General features: G+C 48.8%; 1 protein-coding gene across 6 annotated transcripts in view; it reads left to right on the forward strand.

Annotated features, from left to right (window-relative positions):
* The window catches only part of CPNE2 (copine 2), a 52866-nt gene that overhangs the window by 13113 nt on the left and 19750 nt on the right, over positions 1–20003 (forward strand). For all 6 annotated transcript variants that reach the window (XM_062621297.1, XM_062621298.1, XM_062621302.1 and 3 more), the window contains exons 2-6: positions 4365–4561; positions 8140–8319; positions 12011–12085; positions 14979–15050; positions 18766–18849. In XM_062621297.1, coding sequence (XP_062477281.1) covers positions 4394–4561; positions 8140–8319; positions 12011–12085; positions 14979–15050; positions 18766–18849 — 579 coding nt within the window. In that variant the 5' untranslated portion in view covers positions 4365–4393. The remainder of the gene's footprint in view (positions 1–4364; positions 4562–8139; positions 8320–12010; positions 12086–14978; positions 15051–18765; positions 18850–20003) is intronic.

The raw sequence follows: 20003 nt of genomic DNA on the forward strand, positions 1-20003 counted from the left end.
GGACCAGGTCCACACCAGCACAGCTGCCCTGTGTTTGCTTCTCAGAGGGAGTGGCAGACAGACAGCAGCATCAATAGAACAGGCCTGGCTATTCTGAGACATCGATTACACAGAATCATAGTCATAGAATAGTTAGGGTTGGAAAGGAACTTAAGATCATGAAGTTCCAACCCCCTGCCATGGAGTAGGGACACCTCACACTAAACTATGTCACCCAAGGCTCTGTCCAGCCTGGCCTTGAACACCACCAGGGATGGAGCATTCACAACCTCCTTGGGAAACCCATTCCAGTGTCTCACCACCCTAACAGTAAAGAACTTCTTCCTTATATCCAACCTAAACTTCCCTTGTTTAAGTTTAAACCCGTTGCCCCTTGTCCCATCACTACAATCCCTAGTGAAGGGTCCCTCTCCAGCATCCCTATAGGCCCCCTTCAGATACTGGAAGGCTGCTATGAGGTCTCCACACAGCCTTCTCCAGGCTGAACAGCCTCAACTTTCTCAGCCTATCTTCATACAGGAGGTGCTCCAGTCCCCTGATCATCCTTGTGGCCCTCTTCTGGACTTGTTCCAACAGTTCCATGTCCTTTTTATGTTGAGAACACCAGAACTGCACGCAATACTCCAGGTGAGGTCTCACAAGAGCAGAGCAGAGGGGCAGGATCACCTCCTTCCACCTGCTGGTCATGCTCCTTTTGATGCAGCCCAGGATGCAGTTGGCTTTCTGGGTTGTGAGCGCACACTGAAGCCGGCTCATGTTCAGTTTCTCACTGACCAACACCCCCAAGTCCTTCTCTGCAGGGCTGCTCTGAATCTCTTCTCTGCCCAACCTGTAGCTGTGCCTGGGGTTGCTCCGACCCGGATGTAGGACCTTGCACTTGGCATGGTTAAACTTCATGAGGTTGGCATCAGCCCACCTCACAAGTGTGTCAGGGTCCCTCTGGATGGCATTCCTTCCCTCCAGCATATCAACCGAACCACACAGCTTGGTGTCATCGGCAAACTTGCTGAGGGTGCACTCAATCCCACTGTCCATGTCAGCGATGAAGATGTTGAACAAGACCGGTCCCAACCCTGATCCCTGAAGGACACCACTTGTTACTGGTCTCCAGCCGGACATTGAGCCATTGACCACAACTCTTTGCGTGGGGCCATCCAGCCAGTTCTTTATCCACCCAGTGGTCCATCCATCAAATTGATGTCTTTCCAATTTAGAGACAAGGATGTCGTGTGGGACAGTGTCAAACGCTTTGCAGAAGTCCAGGTAGATGACATCAACTGCTCTACCCCTGTCCATCAGTTCTGTAGCTCCATCATAGAAGGCCACCAAATTGGTCAGGCAGGATTTCCCCTCAGTGAAGCCATGCTGGCTGTCACCAAGCACTTTGTTGTTTTCCATGTGCCTTAGCATGCCTTCCAGGAGAATCTGCTCCAAGATTTTGCCAGGCACAGAGGTGAGACTGACTGGTCTGTAATTCCCCGGGTCATCCATTTTCCCCTTCTTGAAAATAGGGGTTATATTTCCCTTTTTCCAGTCATCAGGAACTTCACCTGACTGCCATGATTTCTCAAATCTGATGGCCAGCAGCTTAGCAACTTCATTTGCCAGCTCCTTCAGGACCTGTGGATGGATTTCATCAGGTCCCAGGCACTTGTGCACATTCAGATTTTTAAGATGGTCTCAAATCAGATCCTCTCCTACAGTGGGCGCAAGGTCTTCATTCTCACAGTCCCTGCATTCATCTGCCTTCCAAGACTTGGGTGGTTTGGTCAGAGCCTTTGCTAGTGAAGACTGAGGCAAAGAAGTCATTCAGAACCTCAGCCTTCTCCAAATCCCGTGTAGCCAGTTCTCCCGAGACCTTCCTGAGGGGGCCTACATTTTCCCTAGTCTGTTTTTTATTCGCTACATACCTATAGAATCCCTTCCTGTTATCTTTAATACCTCTAGCTAAGTTTAATTCTAACTGGGCCTTAGCTTTCCTAACCTGGTCCCTAGCTTCTCGGACAACATCCCTGTATTCTTCCCAGGCCACCTGTCCTTGCTTCCACCTTTTATAAGCCTCTTTTTTCAATTGAATTTTCCTCAGGAGCTCCTTATCCATCCAAGCAGGTCTCCTGGCCCTCCTGCTGCACTTCCTTCTGGTTGGGATGCAACATTCCTGAGCTTGTAGCAGGTGATCCTTGAATATCAACCAACAGCCTTGGGCCCCCCTGCCCTCTAGGGCTATATCCCATGGAACCTTCCGAAGCAGGTTCCTGAAGAGGCCAAAGTCTGCTCTTTTGAAGTCCAGGGCACTGAGCTTGCTGCATGCTCTTCTCACTGTCCTGAGGCTCTCAAATTCGACCATCTCATGGTCGCTGCATCCAAGGCTGCCCTTGAGAATCACATTTCCAACCAGCCCTTCCCTGTTGGTGAGACGAAGTCAAGCATGGCACCTCTCCTTGTTGGCTCCTCTATTATTTGCAGAAGGAAGTTGTCTTCTACACAACCGAGGAACCTCCTGGATTGCTTGTGCTGGGCTGTACCGTCCTTCCAACAGATATCAGGGTGGTTGAAGTCCCCCATGAGAACAAGGCACATGATCCGTGAATTAAAGAAAAAAAGTAAATTAATTTTTTATTTCAGCTACAACTGGCAGCATGGGCTCAAGAGGAGCTGGGCAGCTCTGGCAGGGACCCTGATGACCTCAGGGGCTTTGTGGTGGGTGAGCCATGAGGACTTCTGCTTCTGCACATTTGTCCTCAAAGTTGCAGTAGATTGGTGGCTGCCCACATGTGTCTCCATTTTGGTGTCACACTATCACTATTCTGGTGTGGATGTGAAGTGATGGCATGAGATGGGCTTGGTCTAGGCAAGGGGAAACAATGCTCAGGGAGAAGTCGTGGGACCTGCTTCAGTGATGTACATGTGTGTGCAGCCAAGGATGGGGACAGGACAAGGGGGAATGGCTTTAACCTGGCAGAGGGGAGATTGAGATGAGCTCTTAGGCAGAAGTTCTTCCCTGTGAGGGTGCTGAGGCCCTGGCACAGAGAAGCTGTGGCTGCCCCATCCCTGGCAGTGTTCAAGGCCAGGTAGGACAGGGCTTGGAGCAACCTGGTCTAGTGGAAGGTGTCCCTGGCTGTGGCAAGGGGTTGGAACTGGATGAGTTTTAAGGTTCCTGCGGCTACCCCATCCCTGTCCCCTATCCCCATCCCGGCTTGGAAGCTGAGCTGCAAGAGAAGAGAAGATGGTAACCAGCAGCTCCTCGCAGTGCAAGTGCTTGTAAATACTCATGCCCGGGCAAAACAAACAAATACTATTAAGTGGGGTTTTAATGCCAAGCAGCAGCAGACAGCTTATCAAAGTGGAGGAAGGAGATGTTTGGGGTTTTCAGATAAATTTGATGAGCCAGGAGGGAGCCCTTCTTGAAAAAAAGGGTGAAAGTTGTTGAAGGAGCTGGTGAAAAGAGCTCTCTTTCCACCAGAAACCCCAGCCATGAAGATTTATTAGTATAGCTTAATCTGAAAATGCTTTTTCTACTCTTTTTTCCCCCTTTTCTCTTGTTTGCTGAAGACCACTGGTGGTTTTTACCAGGTAAACTGCACATCAGAAAGCAAAGCTGTCATGTGGGATGAGGTTTTGAACTCATAATGGTATAGAACACATTTATCTCTGCACAATGGCTTTAGTAGGAGACTTTTGGCAAGCTGTTCTTGTGACAAAGGGTTTTTCATCAGGGTCCTGTAAATCATCCCATCCACCACCAGGTCATACAGTGATTGTCACAGTTGCCTTGTACTTCTGTGAGACAGCTATTGCCACCTTTTGATTGCTGCCAGAGCCTCTGCTTTCTGATGGCCTCATGAGTAGAGCTGCAGCTGTCCTCCACCCCACTCATCCTCCCAGACTCACCCCTTTCCCTGTGATGATTTCAGAGGCAGAGCTAAAGTTTGGCCCTGGTAGCTCAGGTCCATGAGCCATGGCTTGTGACCAGCTCGATGACGACCAGTTTTCATGCAGAAAGGTGGTGTGGAAGTGTAGATCCTCCCCACAAAAGCCCCACAGCATGCTAGAAGAAGAGGTTGGGGATGCTTTAACCCTTTGGAGAGGGGTGAGCAGAAGACATTACCTTTCCCTGAAAATCTCTTATTTATGAACAAAACCCAGGCAGGTTGTAGGTGCTCTGCTGGGCATCTCAGAACATCTGCCTGGTGTGGTGGCCACATGAGGATGGTGGCTGGGCAGGGTTAATGCTTTGAAGCCAGCACAGCCTCATAACTTATGAGGTGTAACTTAGAGGATGACATGGCCCTCTGCCTGTGGCATCAGAGTGGTTTTGGCCTTTCTGCTTGCACTGAGGTTCCTCTCCATTTCCTGTCCCACAGACCGCCTGGAGCTGCTGCCGCTGGAGTCCATGGCGTACACCATGACTCCCATGCCGACAGGGCCTGTCGGCTCCCAGTACTGCGTATGCAAGGTCGAGTTGTCTGTCTGCGGCCAAAACCTTCTGGACAGGGATGTCACTTCCAAATCTGACCCCTTCTGCGTCCTTTTCATGGAAGTCAGTGGGAAGTGGGTCGAGGTAAGTCCTGAGGTTGTGTGCATTCCCTCCTCCAGTGGTTTGCCCTTGATGGTGTCTTCTCTGTGCTCCACTACAAGGCTGGTCCTTATTCCTTCAGAGGTGGAAGTTCTTCTGGTCCTCCCAAGGCTGTGTGCATGTCACCAGTGTGTTAACTATTCTGTGTTTTGCTATAAGTCCTTTCCCCATTGGTGCTTTTTGCTTCATGCTGGGAGTCAGATTTAACTACATATCTCAAAATGCCAGCCTCTGGTAAAGCACATGGCAGGCATGAAAGGATCTTGCCACTTTCAAAGTGGTCCCAGCCCCTTCTCATTATGCTGTAAGTTTTGAGTGCTTTGGATTCAAGTGCCTGAAATGTCAGTCCTGCATGATAGTTGGGTGTTGTGAAGTCCTGCTTGCAATGGGGTGTTTCTAAGTGAGACAAGCTGGTTCTTGGATCATGAGTTGTATAGACAGCTGGTCTTCGGATTTCACTTGAAGAGTGGCTATTTCTAGGGGCCAGGAGTCTGCTGGTTGAGTGTCTTGCAGGTCAGTCCAGTGGGGAAATGCTCATGCTCTTAATACCTGTGGCCTCCTTCAAGAAATATTTCAAAGTCAACAGTCTTTAAGCTGGGCGTTTCATGGACTGGGTGTTTTCCATGGAGAGGGATGAACCATGGGATGGGATGGAGACTGTTGGGAGCAAGGTGTGTGGGGAGGTTGGATCAGTTCAGCTGCAGGCAGACAGCATCCAGATGGTAAATCCCAGATAAATTTTTTGCAGACATTGGTCTTTTCTCCTTAGTAGAAATCTCATAAATATGTGTTTCAACTGCTGTATTTGATACCAGGAGCCCTTGATAAGAAACCTTGATAAAAGATCAAGAGACCTTGATAAAAACCTTGATAAGGTTATCTTGTTATTTGCTTGGTTTCAGAAGCCAGCTCCTTACAAATGAGAAATGTAATTCCTAGAGGAAGAGAGGAGGGGAGGGATCATGATGTAAACAGTGGGATGGAGTGCACCCTTGACAAGTCTGCAGGTGACACCAAGCTGACTGTTGTAGCTGATTTGCTGGAAGGAAGGGATGGGATCCAGAGGGACCTTTTCGGGCTGGAGGAGTGGGCCCTTGATAATCACATTAAATTCAACTGGGTCAAGTGCAAGGTTCTGCCCCTGGGCCAAGGCAATCCCTAGTACCCATAGGCTGGGGGATGGACAGATGGAGAGCAGCCCTGTGGGACTTGGGGATACTTATAGGTGACAAAATGGACATGACCCTGCAGTGTGGCTGGCAGCCCAGAAACCCCCTGTGTGCTGGGCTGCATCCCCAGAGCGTGAGCAGCAGGTCAAGAGAGGGGAATCTCCACATGTGCTGTGTCCAGCTCTCGAGTACTCAGTGCAGGAAAGACATGGACCTGTTGGAGCAGGTCCAGAATTGGCACATGAAGATGATCACATGGCTGGAGCACCTCTCCTATGGAGACAGGCTGAAAGAACTGTGATTATTTAGCCTGGAGAAGAGAAGGCTCTGTGGAGACATTGTTGTGGCCTACTTAAGTATAAGGACACTTGTAATAAAGATCAAGAGAGACTTTTTACAGAGGTCTGTAGAGATAGAACAAGGGGCAACAGTTTTAAACTGGGATAGGTTTAGCTTGGATATAAGGAAGAAATGTTTTCTCGAAAAGGCGGTGAGGCACAGGTTGCCCACGGGAGCTGTGGCTTCCCCATCCCTGGCAGTGTCCAAGACCAGGTTGGATGAGGCTTGGAGCAACCTGATCTAGTGGAAGGTGTTCCTGCCTGTGGCAGGGGGTTGGAACTGGATGAGCTTTAAGGTCTTTTCCAACCCAAACCAGTCTGCCATGCCATGACTCTCTTTCCTGCCAGCTCTGTGTGTCCCTGCTGCACTAGATACCCTGCTCAGCAGATGTAGGTGCTGCTCACAGCCTGTGGGCTGTGGGCACTGGGGTTCTGGGCACAGAGGAACACGATGGCACACTCCTGCAGCTCAGGGCAAGGTGGCTTGTGCATATTTTTATTTTTCTTGTATGTGCCAAAGAGCTGAGAGCTGCATTCATCTCCTCTGCCCACCCACTCCAACACAGACTTACTCCAGGGTAACACCCTGCTGATAAAAGGCTCTTTAAAGACAGGAGGACTTTCCATGGCTGTGCTGTCCTGGCAGTGACAGGATGCAGACAGTGCACAAGGAGCAGTTGTGTGTTGTTCCCAGCCCTCTGCTTCAGTAGGATGAGGCTGTCTCTATCTAGTCTAATGGAGCATGAGAGAATTGACACTCAGCAGTTGTCTGAATTATTTTGAAGCGTAAGTAAAATATTGGCTTGATCCCAAAAGCCTGCTTCCTAGCATACCCACCAACTGGATGTGTATTCCTCCTTCAGGGAAGGGGCACACAAATGCCTCACCAGGGAACGGGAGTGTGTTTGCTGCTGGCACCATAGTTCATCTAGAGGTGCCCAAACTGGCTTTTCTGCAGCACAACCTTGGTCATCATGACCACGAGGATGATCAGGGGGCTGGAGCATATCCCATTTGAAGACAGGCTGAAAAGATTTGGGCTGTTCAGCCTGGAGAAAAGAAGGCTGTGTGGAGACCTCAGAGCAGCCTTCCAGTATCTGAGGGGGGTCTATAAGGATGCTGGTGAAGGGCTCTTCATTAGGGACTGTAGCACTGTAGGAGAAGGGGCAATGGGTTCAAACTTAAACAGGGGAGATTTATATTGGGTATAAGGAATAAATTCTTTACTGTGAAAGTGGTGAGGCGCTGGCACAGGTTGCCCAGAGAAGCTGTGGCTGCCCAGTCCCTGGCGGTGTTAAAGGGCAGGTTGGATGGGCTTGGATCAACCTGGTCTAGTAGAAGGCATCCCTGCCCATGGCAGGGGGTTGGAACTGGATGAGCTTTAAACTCCCTTCCAACCCAAACCACTCTGATTCTATGAAAAGGGGCAACACAGGAGCCATCTGTGTCCCTTCACTGATTCAGAGGATTTGGGAGGAGCTCTGCTTCCTGGAGCATGCGACTCTGCTTCCTGAGGAGGGTCTGTCTGTAACTGGCTGTAGTTGTCACACGAATTGAAGGTTGCTCCAGCATTCATTCCCCACTGAACATCACCAAAATCACTAACCAGGATCTCACTAGACTAACAGACTAACCAGTTTGTGATTCTATGATTGTATGATCACCAGCAGTGCTGCTGCATCAGCAGGTCTCTCTGGGGTGGGTCTCCCAGGCAGATGCATGTCTCAGGATGGTTCCAACCCCCCTGCCATGCGCAGGGACACCTCACACTAAACCATGTCACCCAAGGCTCTGTCCAACCTGGCCTTGAACACCACCAGGGATGGAGCATTCACAGCTTCCTTGGGCAACCTGTTCCAGCATCTCACCACCCTCACGTTTTCCTTATCTTCAATCTAAACTTCCCCTGTTTAAGTTTGAACCCATTACCCCTTGTCCTGTCACTACAGTCTTTAGTGAAGAGTCCCTCTCCAGCATCCTTGTAGTACCCCTTCAGATACTGGAAGGCTGCTATGAGGTCTCCACACAGCCTTCTCTTTCATTTTGTTCTTTGCAGCTCGACAGGACAGAGACAGCTGTGAACAACCTCAACCCAGCTTTTGCCAAGAAGTTTGTCATTGACTACCACTTTGAAGAAGTTCAGAAGCTCAAGTTTGCCCTATTTGACCAGGACAAGTCAAGCATGCAGCTGTATGAGCATGATTTCCTTGGTGAATTCTCCTGCACACTGGGCGTGGTAAGTCTCTGAGGTCCTACAGCTTGCTGTCCTCCAGCAAAGGGACCCCAAATCATATCAGCCACAGGGACATGGGAGGATTAGAGCTGTGGCTCTTGGAAAAGTTGATTTAATTTGCTTGTCACACTTCAATTGTTGAGGTTGCACTGTTCCACATTAGGGCTGTTAGCTGCTTGCTTGAGCCTAAGTTAGTCATAGTGGGAGCTTCTGCTGGTGCCTGCAGAGAGATACCAACTGGAAGTGTTTGAGGTACCTGTATCTTACCAGGGGTTATAGAAAGCACCCTGAAGAACATCTTGGATTTGGACTTGGGAAACTTCCAGATGTTTAAAGTTAGGATGTACTGTGGTCTACCTTTCTATCTCAGTTTTGCGGTGTTTTTTTTTTTTATCATTTTTTTTATTTTTTTGGGGAGAGGGTAGGTTTTTAGGAGGTTATTTGAAAGCTGTGTCTATTGCAGTGTGTAGCAAACCATCTCTCCTACTTTAGTGTGCTGGTGCAGGAATGTATTTTCTGCTCATGTGGAAAAGCTTTCAGGACACAATGGGATTCATAAGCCTTTGGAAGGTCTTTGCATTCATGAGCCCAGATCCTGTCAGGAACTGGCAGCTATATTCTTCAAATGTTTCTGTCCTCTGAGCTTGCACTGACTCAGAGGCCGGGAATGAGGGGAAATTCCTCCGTTGTTTTGCAGGATCCATCAGCTCCGGGCTGATGCGGTACCCAGCACAAATGTAGAGGCTGGGAAAAACTGTCTCTGCTGTGCTTTGTGCTGGGAACAGGAAGGTAAGGAAACATTGTAATAAGTAGGTTGGTACAGAGAGCCAGCCCAGGGTGTTCAGGGGGTCTTGTGAATATGATTGTTTTGTTATACAGACTGCAATATGGCACTGTATATGGCAAGGCAGGGTAAGTGACCTTACCATTGCCAACTCAAGAGCCTGATGGGTTAGAAAAGCACTGGTGTTTACAGAGCTGTGGCTTAACCCTGGGTTTTTGGAAGTGCTCTGAGATGACCTAATTCTGCTCCTGCAGAAATTAAGAGACAGTGCAGGCAACAACTCAGGCTGGTGTGCAGTGATTTAGGCCAAACCCATCCTTTACTGTTAGCTCTGTTGTGGAAACACAGCCAGCTCTGGTGTGGGGCAGTTCAGCAAAACTCACTGTAACAGTCCTGATCTTGATGGAAGCTGCAAGCAGGGAATTCACTGACATAAGGAAACGGAGCTTAAACCTTGCTGTTCCTAGATGTGGCTCTGCAAAAGTTCAGGGCTCTGCAGGCTCATGCCAGTGAGAAGCGTTATCTGTACGTACTGGAGAAGAAGGTGGAAGAGTCTTGTTCGGTCTCCCAGAAAAGCTCAACCTTTTCTAGTGCTTTGCTAGCTGATTAACTCAAAGCATGAGGCTGGACAGACCATGCTGGGGCTGTGGTAATGGTGGGAATGGGCAGCTGTTGGCAGGTCTCACTCACATCCAAGGTTGGTCATTTAGCCATAGTGGCTGACAGATATGGAATAAGTGTCTCCTGTGTCTTTAGGCACAGCTAGTGGGCTTAATCTATCAGAAAAAAAGAGAGCTCTGAACTTTGGTAATCTCATGTAAGTATTTACACCTTGCAAAGAGCTCAGTTTATGCCAAGTGTGTGTCCAGTTTTTGCAGCAGTTCCCATGTGATCTTCTTGATGACCTGTAGTCCACAGTGAGACACCAGCTTGGCATGGAGGAATCTTCTCATTTTCTCTTTTCTTCCCCAAGGTTCTGTTAAACTCCTCTCTCTGTGGCCAGCATGGGCTTGCAGCACAGTCAAGCTGCGGGGCAGAGGTAGACTGGAGGGGTAGCGTGTGCGCAGCATGTACCGTAGCATGTACAGTATGGGTAGCATTCAGGGTGCCTGATGAGGACAGGGGTGAAACAGGTGGATGGGGCTTGTGGGTTCAGCCACCCTGCTGTGGGTGGCTGGATTTTGTCTGGTAAGGTGTGTCCGTAAGTCCTTCCCCAGTTCTGAGGCACCAACAGCCCTTGGAAATGGAGGAGAGCAGCTGTGGGCAGCAACAACCGCACAGTGAGCATCTGACTCTTCAATTTTGAGTTAGCATTGCAGCTCTGTCGGATTAGCCAGATTGTTTTATTGCAGCTAATTATGTCTGGGGTGAGAGTTAAAAAGATGGTTGGATGATTCGCGGGCTTGTCATGACCTCTGTGGCCAAACGAAATGTAGCAGGCATCACACTGCAGGCTGAAGGGTGTCCATGGTTTCTGCTAGGCAGGGTGGCAAGGAGATTTTGCCTCCCTGGACACAGTGTGCCACAAATGTCTAGTTACGCTGGCTAGTGATACCTATGCATTTATGGATCAAAAGCACCATAGGAAAAGCAACTGAAACTCTTTCTGTTTAAAACCATCACCTGTTGTCCTATCGCAACTAACACCTTGCTAAAAAGTCTCTCCTTATCTTAGGGACTGCAGCGATCGGACAAGGGGTAATGGGTTTAAACAGGGGAAGTTCATGTTAGATATCAGGAAAAAGTTCTTTACTGTGAGGGTGATGAGACACTGGCACAGGTTGCCCAGAAAAGTGGTAAATGCTCCATCCCTGGCAGTGTTCAAGGCCAGGTTGGATGGAGACTTGGGTGACATGATCTAGTGTGGGGCCTGCCCATGGCAAGGGGGTATGAACTAGATGATCTTAAGGTCCTTTCCTTCCCTAACTGTTCTGTTATCCTATGATCTTTCTTATAAGTCTCCTTTTAGTACTGAAAGGCCACAGGAAGATCTCCCAGAAGGGAGAAGAACATTTCTGGGGAGGAATGGGAGGAATCCAATCATGGCTGGGTCACCTGAATGTCAGGAACAAGACATTTCATTGCATGTTTTTTTATTGTCACTATTATTTTCTGACTGTGTGACATAAGACCAAAGGTGGAGGCAGAAGAATGGGTGGGACTGCACATTTTTAAACTGCAACCTCTAGATCTCAAATGTATCCCCAGTAGGTACGGGAGCAGAGCACAGACAGTTCCGGTAGGTTGCTAGATCCCCATGTGAGGGTCCATGCCTCTTGGAAGAAAATTGCAGGATCCCCAGATCTGGAGGGGACTGAAACTCAGTGAGCTGGGAAAAATCTCAAGGGGTTACATTCAGCTCCTGTGTCACCCTGTCTGACCTCTCACAAGCAAAAAGTGAAAGGGAGAACATGCCTTCTGGGGATGCTGACCTCTGTGCCTTGCTTGGCAGCTGCTGTGTAGGGTGTCCAGAACAGTGATGGGGGAGAGCATCTGGCTTGTAATCAGGATTCAACAATGGGAGTATGTCCCAAAAGAAAGTTGGTGGCAGGGTCACGTTAGAAGTATTTAAAATGGGGTCTGAAAAGTTGAGTTATGATTTTGCTAGGAGCAAACCACAGTAGCTCTGGTTGTGTGAGGTTCCACCGACCTCTTCCACACAGGAGCTGGTCCCTGGATTCAGCAGAAAGTAGTGCTTCAGCCTCTTGTGCTGCTCTGCACTGTTCAGCTGCTGCCCTGTTCCCTGTGGGCTCAGGTAATGGTGGTGATATTCACAGTATCATGGTCATCTCCGAGTGTGATGCCTTTCTTCTACTCCTGTAAATGCTTAATCAGAATTAAATGAGTCGCTTATGAGACTGCTTTTGATCATTTGTACAATCATGACTTTATTTTCTTTGGCTTCCCTAGATTGTCTCCAGCAAGAAAATAACAAGGACTCTCCTTTTGGGGAATGGCAAGCCAGCTGGGAAAGGGATGATAACGGTACAGTTACTCCTTTACATTACCTACTGTATGCAAGGGCGGATAATAACCTGGGGGCAATGCAAGGCACTCACCTGGGGTCCAGGAGACTTGACTTTATCTCATGAACATTTTTCCCTCCTGTTTTTCTGCCCACTTTGGTCTCTTTGGAGCACTGTGTATTCTAGGCAGGGACCATGTTGCCTAGTGTCTGCCTGGTGCCCAGGGCTGTGAGTCTTCAACCTCTGCTTCAGTCTCTGAAACAAGAAAAACCTCAATCGGGAGAATTATAAAGTAAAAGCCTGCTGCTGCTCTTTGTTATCTGGTACAACATGACTGCTCAGCCCTTGCTGGCACTGTGGGAGGTGAGAGGGCTGATGCCTTTGCTGTTCATGTGTGGTTTTTTTTTTTTGTAGGAAGAGGATGGGAGCTGTGCCGTAGCAACAAGTCTCATAGCAACAGCCGCTGCTTCTGATGCAGACCCCTTTGGGCAGTGGCCTACCCACTCTAGATCTCTTTAGCAATAGGGTTTTTTAAAAGAAAAGACTAAATTTAGGTGCATTTCTCTCCCGCCACATTGTCCATCCTTTTTGATCTCTTTTGTGTTCTGGGTTTTGTGAGACAAGCAGCTGGGCAGCAAAGGTGTGGAGGAAAAGGCAAGCAAGGAGTTAAAATTCCACCAGGTTTAAAAGTACTGGAAGGATTTAAAAGCACTGGAAGGGTTTAAAAGCCCCAGGACCTGGCTGCTGCATGTGCATCTCCATTGCTGTTTGCTCTAGAGGCTAGGAAGATGCCGCCAGCTTTTCTCTCTTAATCACCACAGTTAGTCTTTAAAAGAAATAGTAAAAACCATACAAGCACATGTGCCAGTCCCAGGATGTGCATTAGTGACACCCAGTTCAATGCTCAAGGAGGAAGAACTGGACCGGATTAAAAGCTTCCAGTCAAGTTCAAAGGTTACGTATGTTATAAAAAAGGAAGGTCACGAATGTGTCACTAAAAATCAAAAGGTCTGAGACATCTGCTTAATTTTGTACCATCAATATGACTTTCTGATCTGTGGGTTTTGGTTTTTTTTCCCTGGCTTGGGCTGGGTGATGACAACAGGGTTTGTGTGGTGGGCACCTTTACCTACTGCTTGGCACAGCACACTGCTATAGCATGGGCTACGGACACTATTGGAGGAGCAGGCTCTAGCTTTAGACTGACACAGACAAGACATGGAGTTTGGAACAAAAGCCTGCCTTCCTCACCCCTACCGTCTTTAATCTTGTACAAGTATCTAGCTCCTTAGCTGAGATGCCACAGGGGTGAATGCAACAGAATAACCTTGGTTGGGTGGATAAGGTTGTGTGAGGGTCCCTAGGTTTGAAGAGGTGGAGGAAAATCCCAAAGCAACTCGCTGTGTTTGTAAAATCAATCCTGAGACCTTGCTCCATGCCTTTGCTGGGCACAGAGGTGGGGATGTTGTTACTGTTCATGCTGGCTAAGAGAAAATGCCACCAGCAGCCTGCAGCAGCGTGGCACAAGGATGTCCCTGGCTGTCTGCACAGTCCAGCTTTTTTGTAGCCTGCAGTGAGCCCTAAAATGCTGGACACTGGCTGAGTGTGCTTTTGTGGGGATCAGCAAAAGGCAAATTTCATCCACTTCCCTACAGCTCCTCTTCAGCCTGCTGGTTGTGGTGACTGTGCATGCCCAATGAGGACTAGGTGGGAGAGAAACTCAGCGCTGTGCCTTTGCAGTAGGGAACTTTTGACTTCCCATCTATACAGAGCAGAGGAGAAAATTGGGGTTTGCATGTGGTGAATGGGTCCTTTGTGGACAAAAGAGTTGTGTTTGCCATGGAAAGGCTGGCAGGTTGTTCAGGATGTTAAAGAGCTGCCCAGGCAGATTCAAAAGCTGCATCTCTGCAGACTCGCTGGCTCTCCTAAGTGCCAGTAACCCCCTGACTTCTCATTCTGCAGAAAATTGTCCCCTTTATTTCTACAAGTTTTTCTACAAACCTTGCTGTGATTACTCCACATACCTCCAGAGAGGAAATACCTCCCTCCAGGACAATCTCCTTGGGAGCCAGCAAAGAGCTGAACTTGGGAGCACTGTGTGTGAGGGAATTGTCCACCCCGTTTTCCCACAAGGGAGGATGCTGCAGCCGAGGATGCTGCAGCCAAGGGTGCTAGGGAACGGCTCAGCCCACAGCAGGGAGTGGAGGAGGAAGAGGTGGGGAGCAGATGCTTGGGCAGGACACAGCCTTGAGGAGGTAAAATACAAATGATTCAGAAAATGGCTGGTAACAGAAGTGAATAAATGTGAGGTGTTTTTTTTTTTTGTTACAAACATTCATTTTCTTAAAATACCAAGATACTCATTAGACCACATTCCAGACAAAACTAGCCCACTGGTGGCTGGCAGCTGAAGCCCTTCTGGAGTGTATGTGAATAAAGTCTCTTAAACTGAAGTAATCTGGGCTGTACTCCTGACTGCTACAGTGCCTCAGGAGCAGTGGTGGAGTTTTCACTCTTGGGGCTGCCTCTTCAAGTGATTGTGGGGATATGTGGCTCAAGATCTTGCTCCCACTGGCAGCTCCCCCAGGGGATGGGGCAGCTGCATTTTGCTGTGCTCAGCCTGGAATATGGAGGATGAGATGGCACATCTTGCAGGTAAGGGGTTCTATGGCTCCTGCCTCCTCATGGTTCAGTCCTTGGAGGCTTCTCCAGGTCCTGATGAGCCCTGATGCAGAAAAGTCTTGTGAGACCAACTCAGGTATGACACACAAGAAAGGGGCTTCATTTTAGAGCCAATAGTATGGGGGAAGGGGCTGTCTGGGGACTCCTGGCACCTCATTCTCCCTTCAGATTGTCCATTCAACAGGCTTAATTGTACCAGAAAATCAGTGCAACCTTGCCTTGTCTTTCAGATAGCTGCCCAAGAGCTCTCTGACAACAGGGTGATTACTCTGAGCATGGCTGGCAGAAAACTGGATAAAAAGGTGAGTGGGGTTCTGACTGGGTGATGCAGTGTTAAACTTCTGACCCTCATAGGCTAAAGAAATCTCTCTTTTGGACATAGCAGTGACATAAAATACTCCTGCTGGAGCAAGCATCAGGATAAGACTGGAGGGGTTCAAGTCCTGGCAGTGCCACTGAGTACACCTGTGCCTCAGATTTCTTATTGGCACATATTTATTTCTTCTTCATGCACACTGAAATGGAAAGATAATGTGTGGCACACGATCTGCATACTTGTGTGTCCTAAAGGCAGCAGATACACTAATTTAGTGGCTGTCATTTGGAAATGTCTCCTGATGTGTTGATGCCCCTTGAACCTCAGAAGTGCTGACAGCTCCTGGCTCGTTGACTTCAGCCCCTCTGGAAATGGACTGAACATCATCTTGTGTCTTGAACAGTAGGGCCCACCTTTTCTGAGGAAGAAGTATTGACCTCATGGTGTCAAGTAGTGTCTGAGTTTTGCTTTGGATATGATATGCAGGAAATCAAGAACTTCACTGAACAAAGCCATCTGACCTTATTTACTAGGCAACTAGTGATATTCCTCTTAAACCAATGCTTTTGCTAAGTGATCGAAGGGAATATTATTTTTTCCTTCTTCCTAGTCAGAGCTTGTGTTACTGGCAGGATAGCTCTCAGTTTTTAAACTGGGATAAAGCAAGCATCCAGGCAGAAGGGTATTTGCTGGGGCAGAAGACATTGTTTGTTCAGTCCTGTTGTCCAAACCGGATGGATGCCTGGTTTACCCAAGTGTTCTTTCCACTTGCAGGCAATAGCTTTTTTCTTGCCCTCCTGCTTACCCTGCCTAGTGCAGAGAACCAAATGCCCCTGCTAGAAAATCCCCACATAACTTCATAAATGGTCTTGAAAATGTCTGGGATGTGCCTGAGGGTCAGTCCCCATGCATGTCAATGAAGACATCTGTAACGCAACAGTTTTCTTCCAGCACTCCAAGAATAAGCCTCTGCTCCCTTGCAAAGCAAGGGATGGGATTTCACAGCAGGCTTGGCACCCTTCCTTCAATATTCAGGGTTTCTTTGCAGCTGTGGCCACTGTGAAGATCACAGCCAAGGACCTGGGTCCTCCCTGCATGCCTGAGGCACACCTCCACTTGTTGTATCAGCCACTTCCTTGGTGGCACCATATGCTCCATGGGCAGGAGTTGCCTTTCTAACCAGGTTTGCAACCAAGCTCCTCTACCAGGCATAACCTATTGCATCTTCTGATATTCCTCAGCTAGAACACAGTACCTGTGCGTCTGCTGCTCCTCAGACCCACAGTCAAGGTACAGAAATTCAGCAACTACCTGGTTACACAGGGATAAGGACTGTGATATTCTTTCTTGGTCTCCATCCAGCTTATCAGTAGGTGTCAGCAGAAAGCTCCTTCCTTAGTGAATACCTGCTGATGGGGTTTCTGTGCGGACTCACATACCACACAGCACAGCACTGCTCAGAATCCTGCTTATATGCAAAGGATGTTCATGTCACTTCACAGAAATTAAAATAGTCTCTGAACAAGGAAATTGGATGATACACAATTCTTTTTGGACATTATTGGCAGCTCCCACCATGAGCACTCAAAACCTGGGACCTTTCTCAGGCTGTGAGCAGGTCCTCCTCCCCATTACATGTCCATGGTTTCTCTACCTACAGCTCACCACCTTGCTTTACACGCCAAAGCTGCACAGCAAGAGCATGTCAGCAGCAGAACCAGCCTGAGGCTCTTGTTCCTTATCAGGAACCTGATCAGAGCCTGGCCAGCTCTTGGGAGAGTTGTTCCAAGGAAATATCTCTTGCAGAAGGGAGGCACTTTCACATGGTATCAGCCCTGGTGAACTCAAGAGCTGTGTGTGCCACCACAGCCATGGGGACAGCCAGAGGGCAGCGATGCTTCAGCATGGTTCAGGAAGAGCAAACACTGTGAGCTGGGACTGCTGCTGGAAGCTGTGGTTTGAAGATGCACCTGGTGGAAGTGCCACCTCCACCCTCCTCATCCGTGGTGTGCAAGGACTGGTTTGGATGATTTAGATTCTTGGATCAGTTTGCAGACCAATCTGGTCTGCTAAGCTTCTGTGGTTGCTCAGCTTCCATCTCCCGCCAGGTTTGCAGGAGAGAGGTGTTCGTTGTTTTGATGTTTTAAAATAGCAGCATGTAATCCTGTGGCTTGGAGGCATCTCCCAGCCCCTTTTGAATGGAACAATATCGACTGGGCTTGCAGACCACTCTGGTCCACATGAGATGGCAGCTGACATCCTTCAAAGTTCCCTGCTGCCATCTGAGCTGGTGCCTCCACTAACCCACGCTGGGCTGCCTGTTGAAACTGCACCGGATTGCAGGTTAAGCTAGCAAAAGCAGGGTCAGGTACCCATTGCTGGTTCTTTAATCCATCAGTGAAGCTTGAAAGTGCCAAGGCCAGGCACTGTGAGTGAGCAGGATCAGAACTGTGCCATAACCCTAACCCTGCAGAAAAAATGGCTTGGGTTTCTCTTCTGGAAACATGTGAAAAAGGGTAAGAGAAAATAGTCCCATGTTACCAGAGCACATCCCTGTGAGACTTTTTGGTCTGCTCTTCTGACAGAAGAATTCTGACTGAAGCAAGTTTTTGTTTCTCCAAGCCCAAACACTTGGCAGTGATTTACTTTTCTGGCTGGCTTTGGAAGCAGGATTTGGATACAAATGTTAATGGGTTTTCTGCTGGAGCCTCACTAGAGCCTGTGTCTGTCCCAGCTGCCGCCTCCCATGCTGGCTGTGGACAGCAGCTCCTGGGGCGTCCATGCTTCCGCCTCCTCCATGAGCAGTCCCCTGCATCCCTGATGCATCACTTGGAAGCCCAAAAGCTCCTGTTCAAACTCTTAAGAAGTTCCTCCAGCTTTCTGCAGGACTCAGGCACCCACATCCCTCTGGGAGGAAAAACCCAGCTGCAATGGCTTGAGTTCCCAGTAAATAATTTGGGATATTTTAGGCTGGTTTTTTTTTTGTTCTTCACCTCCTAGTCTTGCTGAACGGGAATGAAGTCCTGTGTCGGAATGCTGTAGTTTCCCTGTGTGGGTGCCACCAGCGCTGTCCTACTCCTCTGCAGATGACCTCATGTGCGGCAGGGATGTGTTTTTCTCATGGGACATGTATTTCTTGTAACCAGCAGCCCTTTAGTATCTTTGAATATCTGAGGAGACAGGCAGGAAAGGCAGTACACACTGACTCAGGGCTGTGTATCTCGGCGGGTGTTACATGATCTCTGTCAACACCAGGGCAGCTTGCTTCTGAAAGATTTGCTCTGCTTATACTTCACAGCTGTGTGGAGGAGGGTATGTTTTTTTTTGTTTTCCCCCAAGGCACTCGTGCACTTCATAATTCTGTTTTTCTTTCGGATCTTTGGATGTTTTTCAAGCCCAAATGCAGCTGCCTCCCATCTGGGGCTGTTTTCCATGGTATCTCCATCCAGAGAGCTCACTGGTGCCAGGGCACCTGCTGGGGTGCTGACTCTCCTGCAGCATCAGTGCCAAAATGTGGCATGGAAGTCCATGGGATCATGTGGCCAGGGCACAGAGGAGTGGCTGCCCACAGGTGCAGCTGGTTTGCTGGCCACTCTCTTGAGGACATGAGTCTGTGGGGTTGGCACTGCTTAGGGAAGGGAGGTGTCTTGGACTGGCTGCTTGCAGAGCACTGTGCGACCCATCCTGCCCTTCTTCCCCAGGACCTGTTTGGAAAGTCAGACCCTTTCTTGGAGTTCTATAAACCAGGTGATGATGGGAAATCTATGCTGGTCCACAGAACAGAGGTGAGTGCAACTCTAACCCAAGCTGCAGAGACATAACCATTCCTTTCAACAGCTCCTCTTGCCCTTCATGGCACTATCTCCCCAATGACCATAAAATGTGGTGGGATCCAAGGATTTCTAAAACTTACGGCTGCCTTCCTGGTACACAGTCGAGGCTGCTGGACTCCAGTGGATAAAGATTTACCAAGGCTAGCAAGGACCTGAGATCTGTTCTGTATTATTCCCTCCTGTATATACCAAGCAGAGATGGAGATGGTTTTCTAATCCATGTTAACCACTATGCTCAGCTTGGCCATGGGCTGAGCCCTGGACCACTCTCCCTCCACTTGCAGGACAGCAAGACGATCTGTGACCTGGGCAGATGGTGGCAAGAGGTGGCGGGAGGTGGCCTAGGGAGTAGCAGTGGGGAAAGGTTTAAATGAGCTTTTGCCAGATCCTCAGCTAGGAGGATGCTCAGGTGTCTCCAGGTGTCTCCAGCTTCAGAGCACAAGCACTTGGCTCATGTGTAGTGGAGCTGGAGCCCCTGCCAAGAAGGCTATACATATACCAGGGTGTTTGTTTACCAAGTCTTGCAGTAGGTTGCTTTTTACCACTGTTGTGCAGTGCATGAGGATTTCCCCCACCCACACCAGGACGTGTGTAACATCCCATGATCTGTGGTCCTGATATGGGCTGACCCTAGCCCTGCTCTTTTTTTTTTTGTTTTGTGCTTTCCCACACACATTTCCATGTATATTTAATTCATATAAAACTTAATATTTCTCTTTGTATTTCTGTGGGAGCAGGCTGGGACCTTGTTTGGTTGTTTCCTCCTGTTTTAGTGTGGGTAGCAGGGCTTTGACTCACCGAGATATGTTTCTCAGACACATGGGAATTCAGAGTGACCTTCAGCACTTCCTCGTGGAAGAGGCATGGGAATTGGTAATGTGTCTTTGCACCAGCCATCACTGTTAAGCAGATCAGGTTTATGGGGAGCACATGTATATACTGGTTTTCCCCCTGTGTTGCTGCCCAGTTTCTCTCTCTGTTTCACTGGAAAAGGATCTAGCCAGGTTTTGTTTCAAGTAATGGGTGCTCTAACAGTCTCCTCCTTACCAGCCCCAAATGCATCCCATTGCCCTCAGAGGAATCCCACACCACGTGACCATCTATGT

This window comes from Pezoporus occidentalis, unplaced genomic scaffold, assembly GCF_034315485.1.
Source record: "Pezoporus occidentalis ecotype Australia unplaced genomic scaffold, CSIRO_AGI_Poc_V1 ctg229, whole genome shotgun sequence".
Lineage (NCBI taxonomy): Eukaryota > Metazoa > Chordata > Aves > Psittaciformes > Psittacidae > Pezoporus > Pezoporus occidentalis.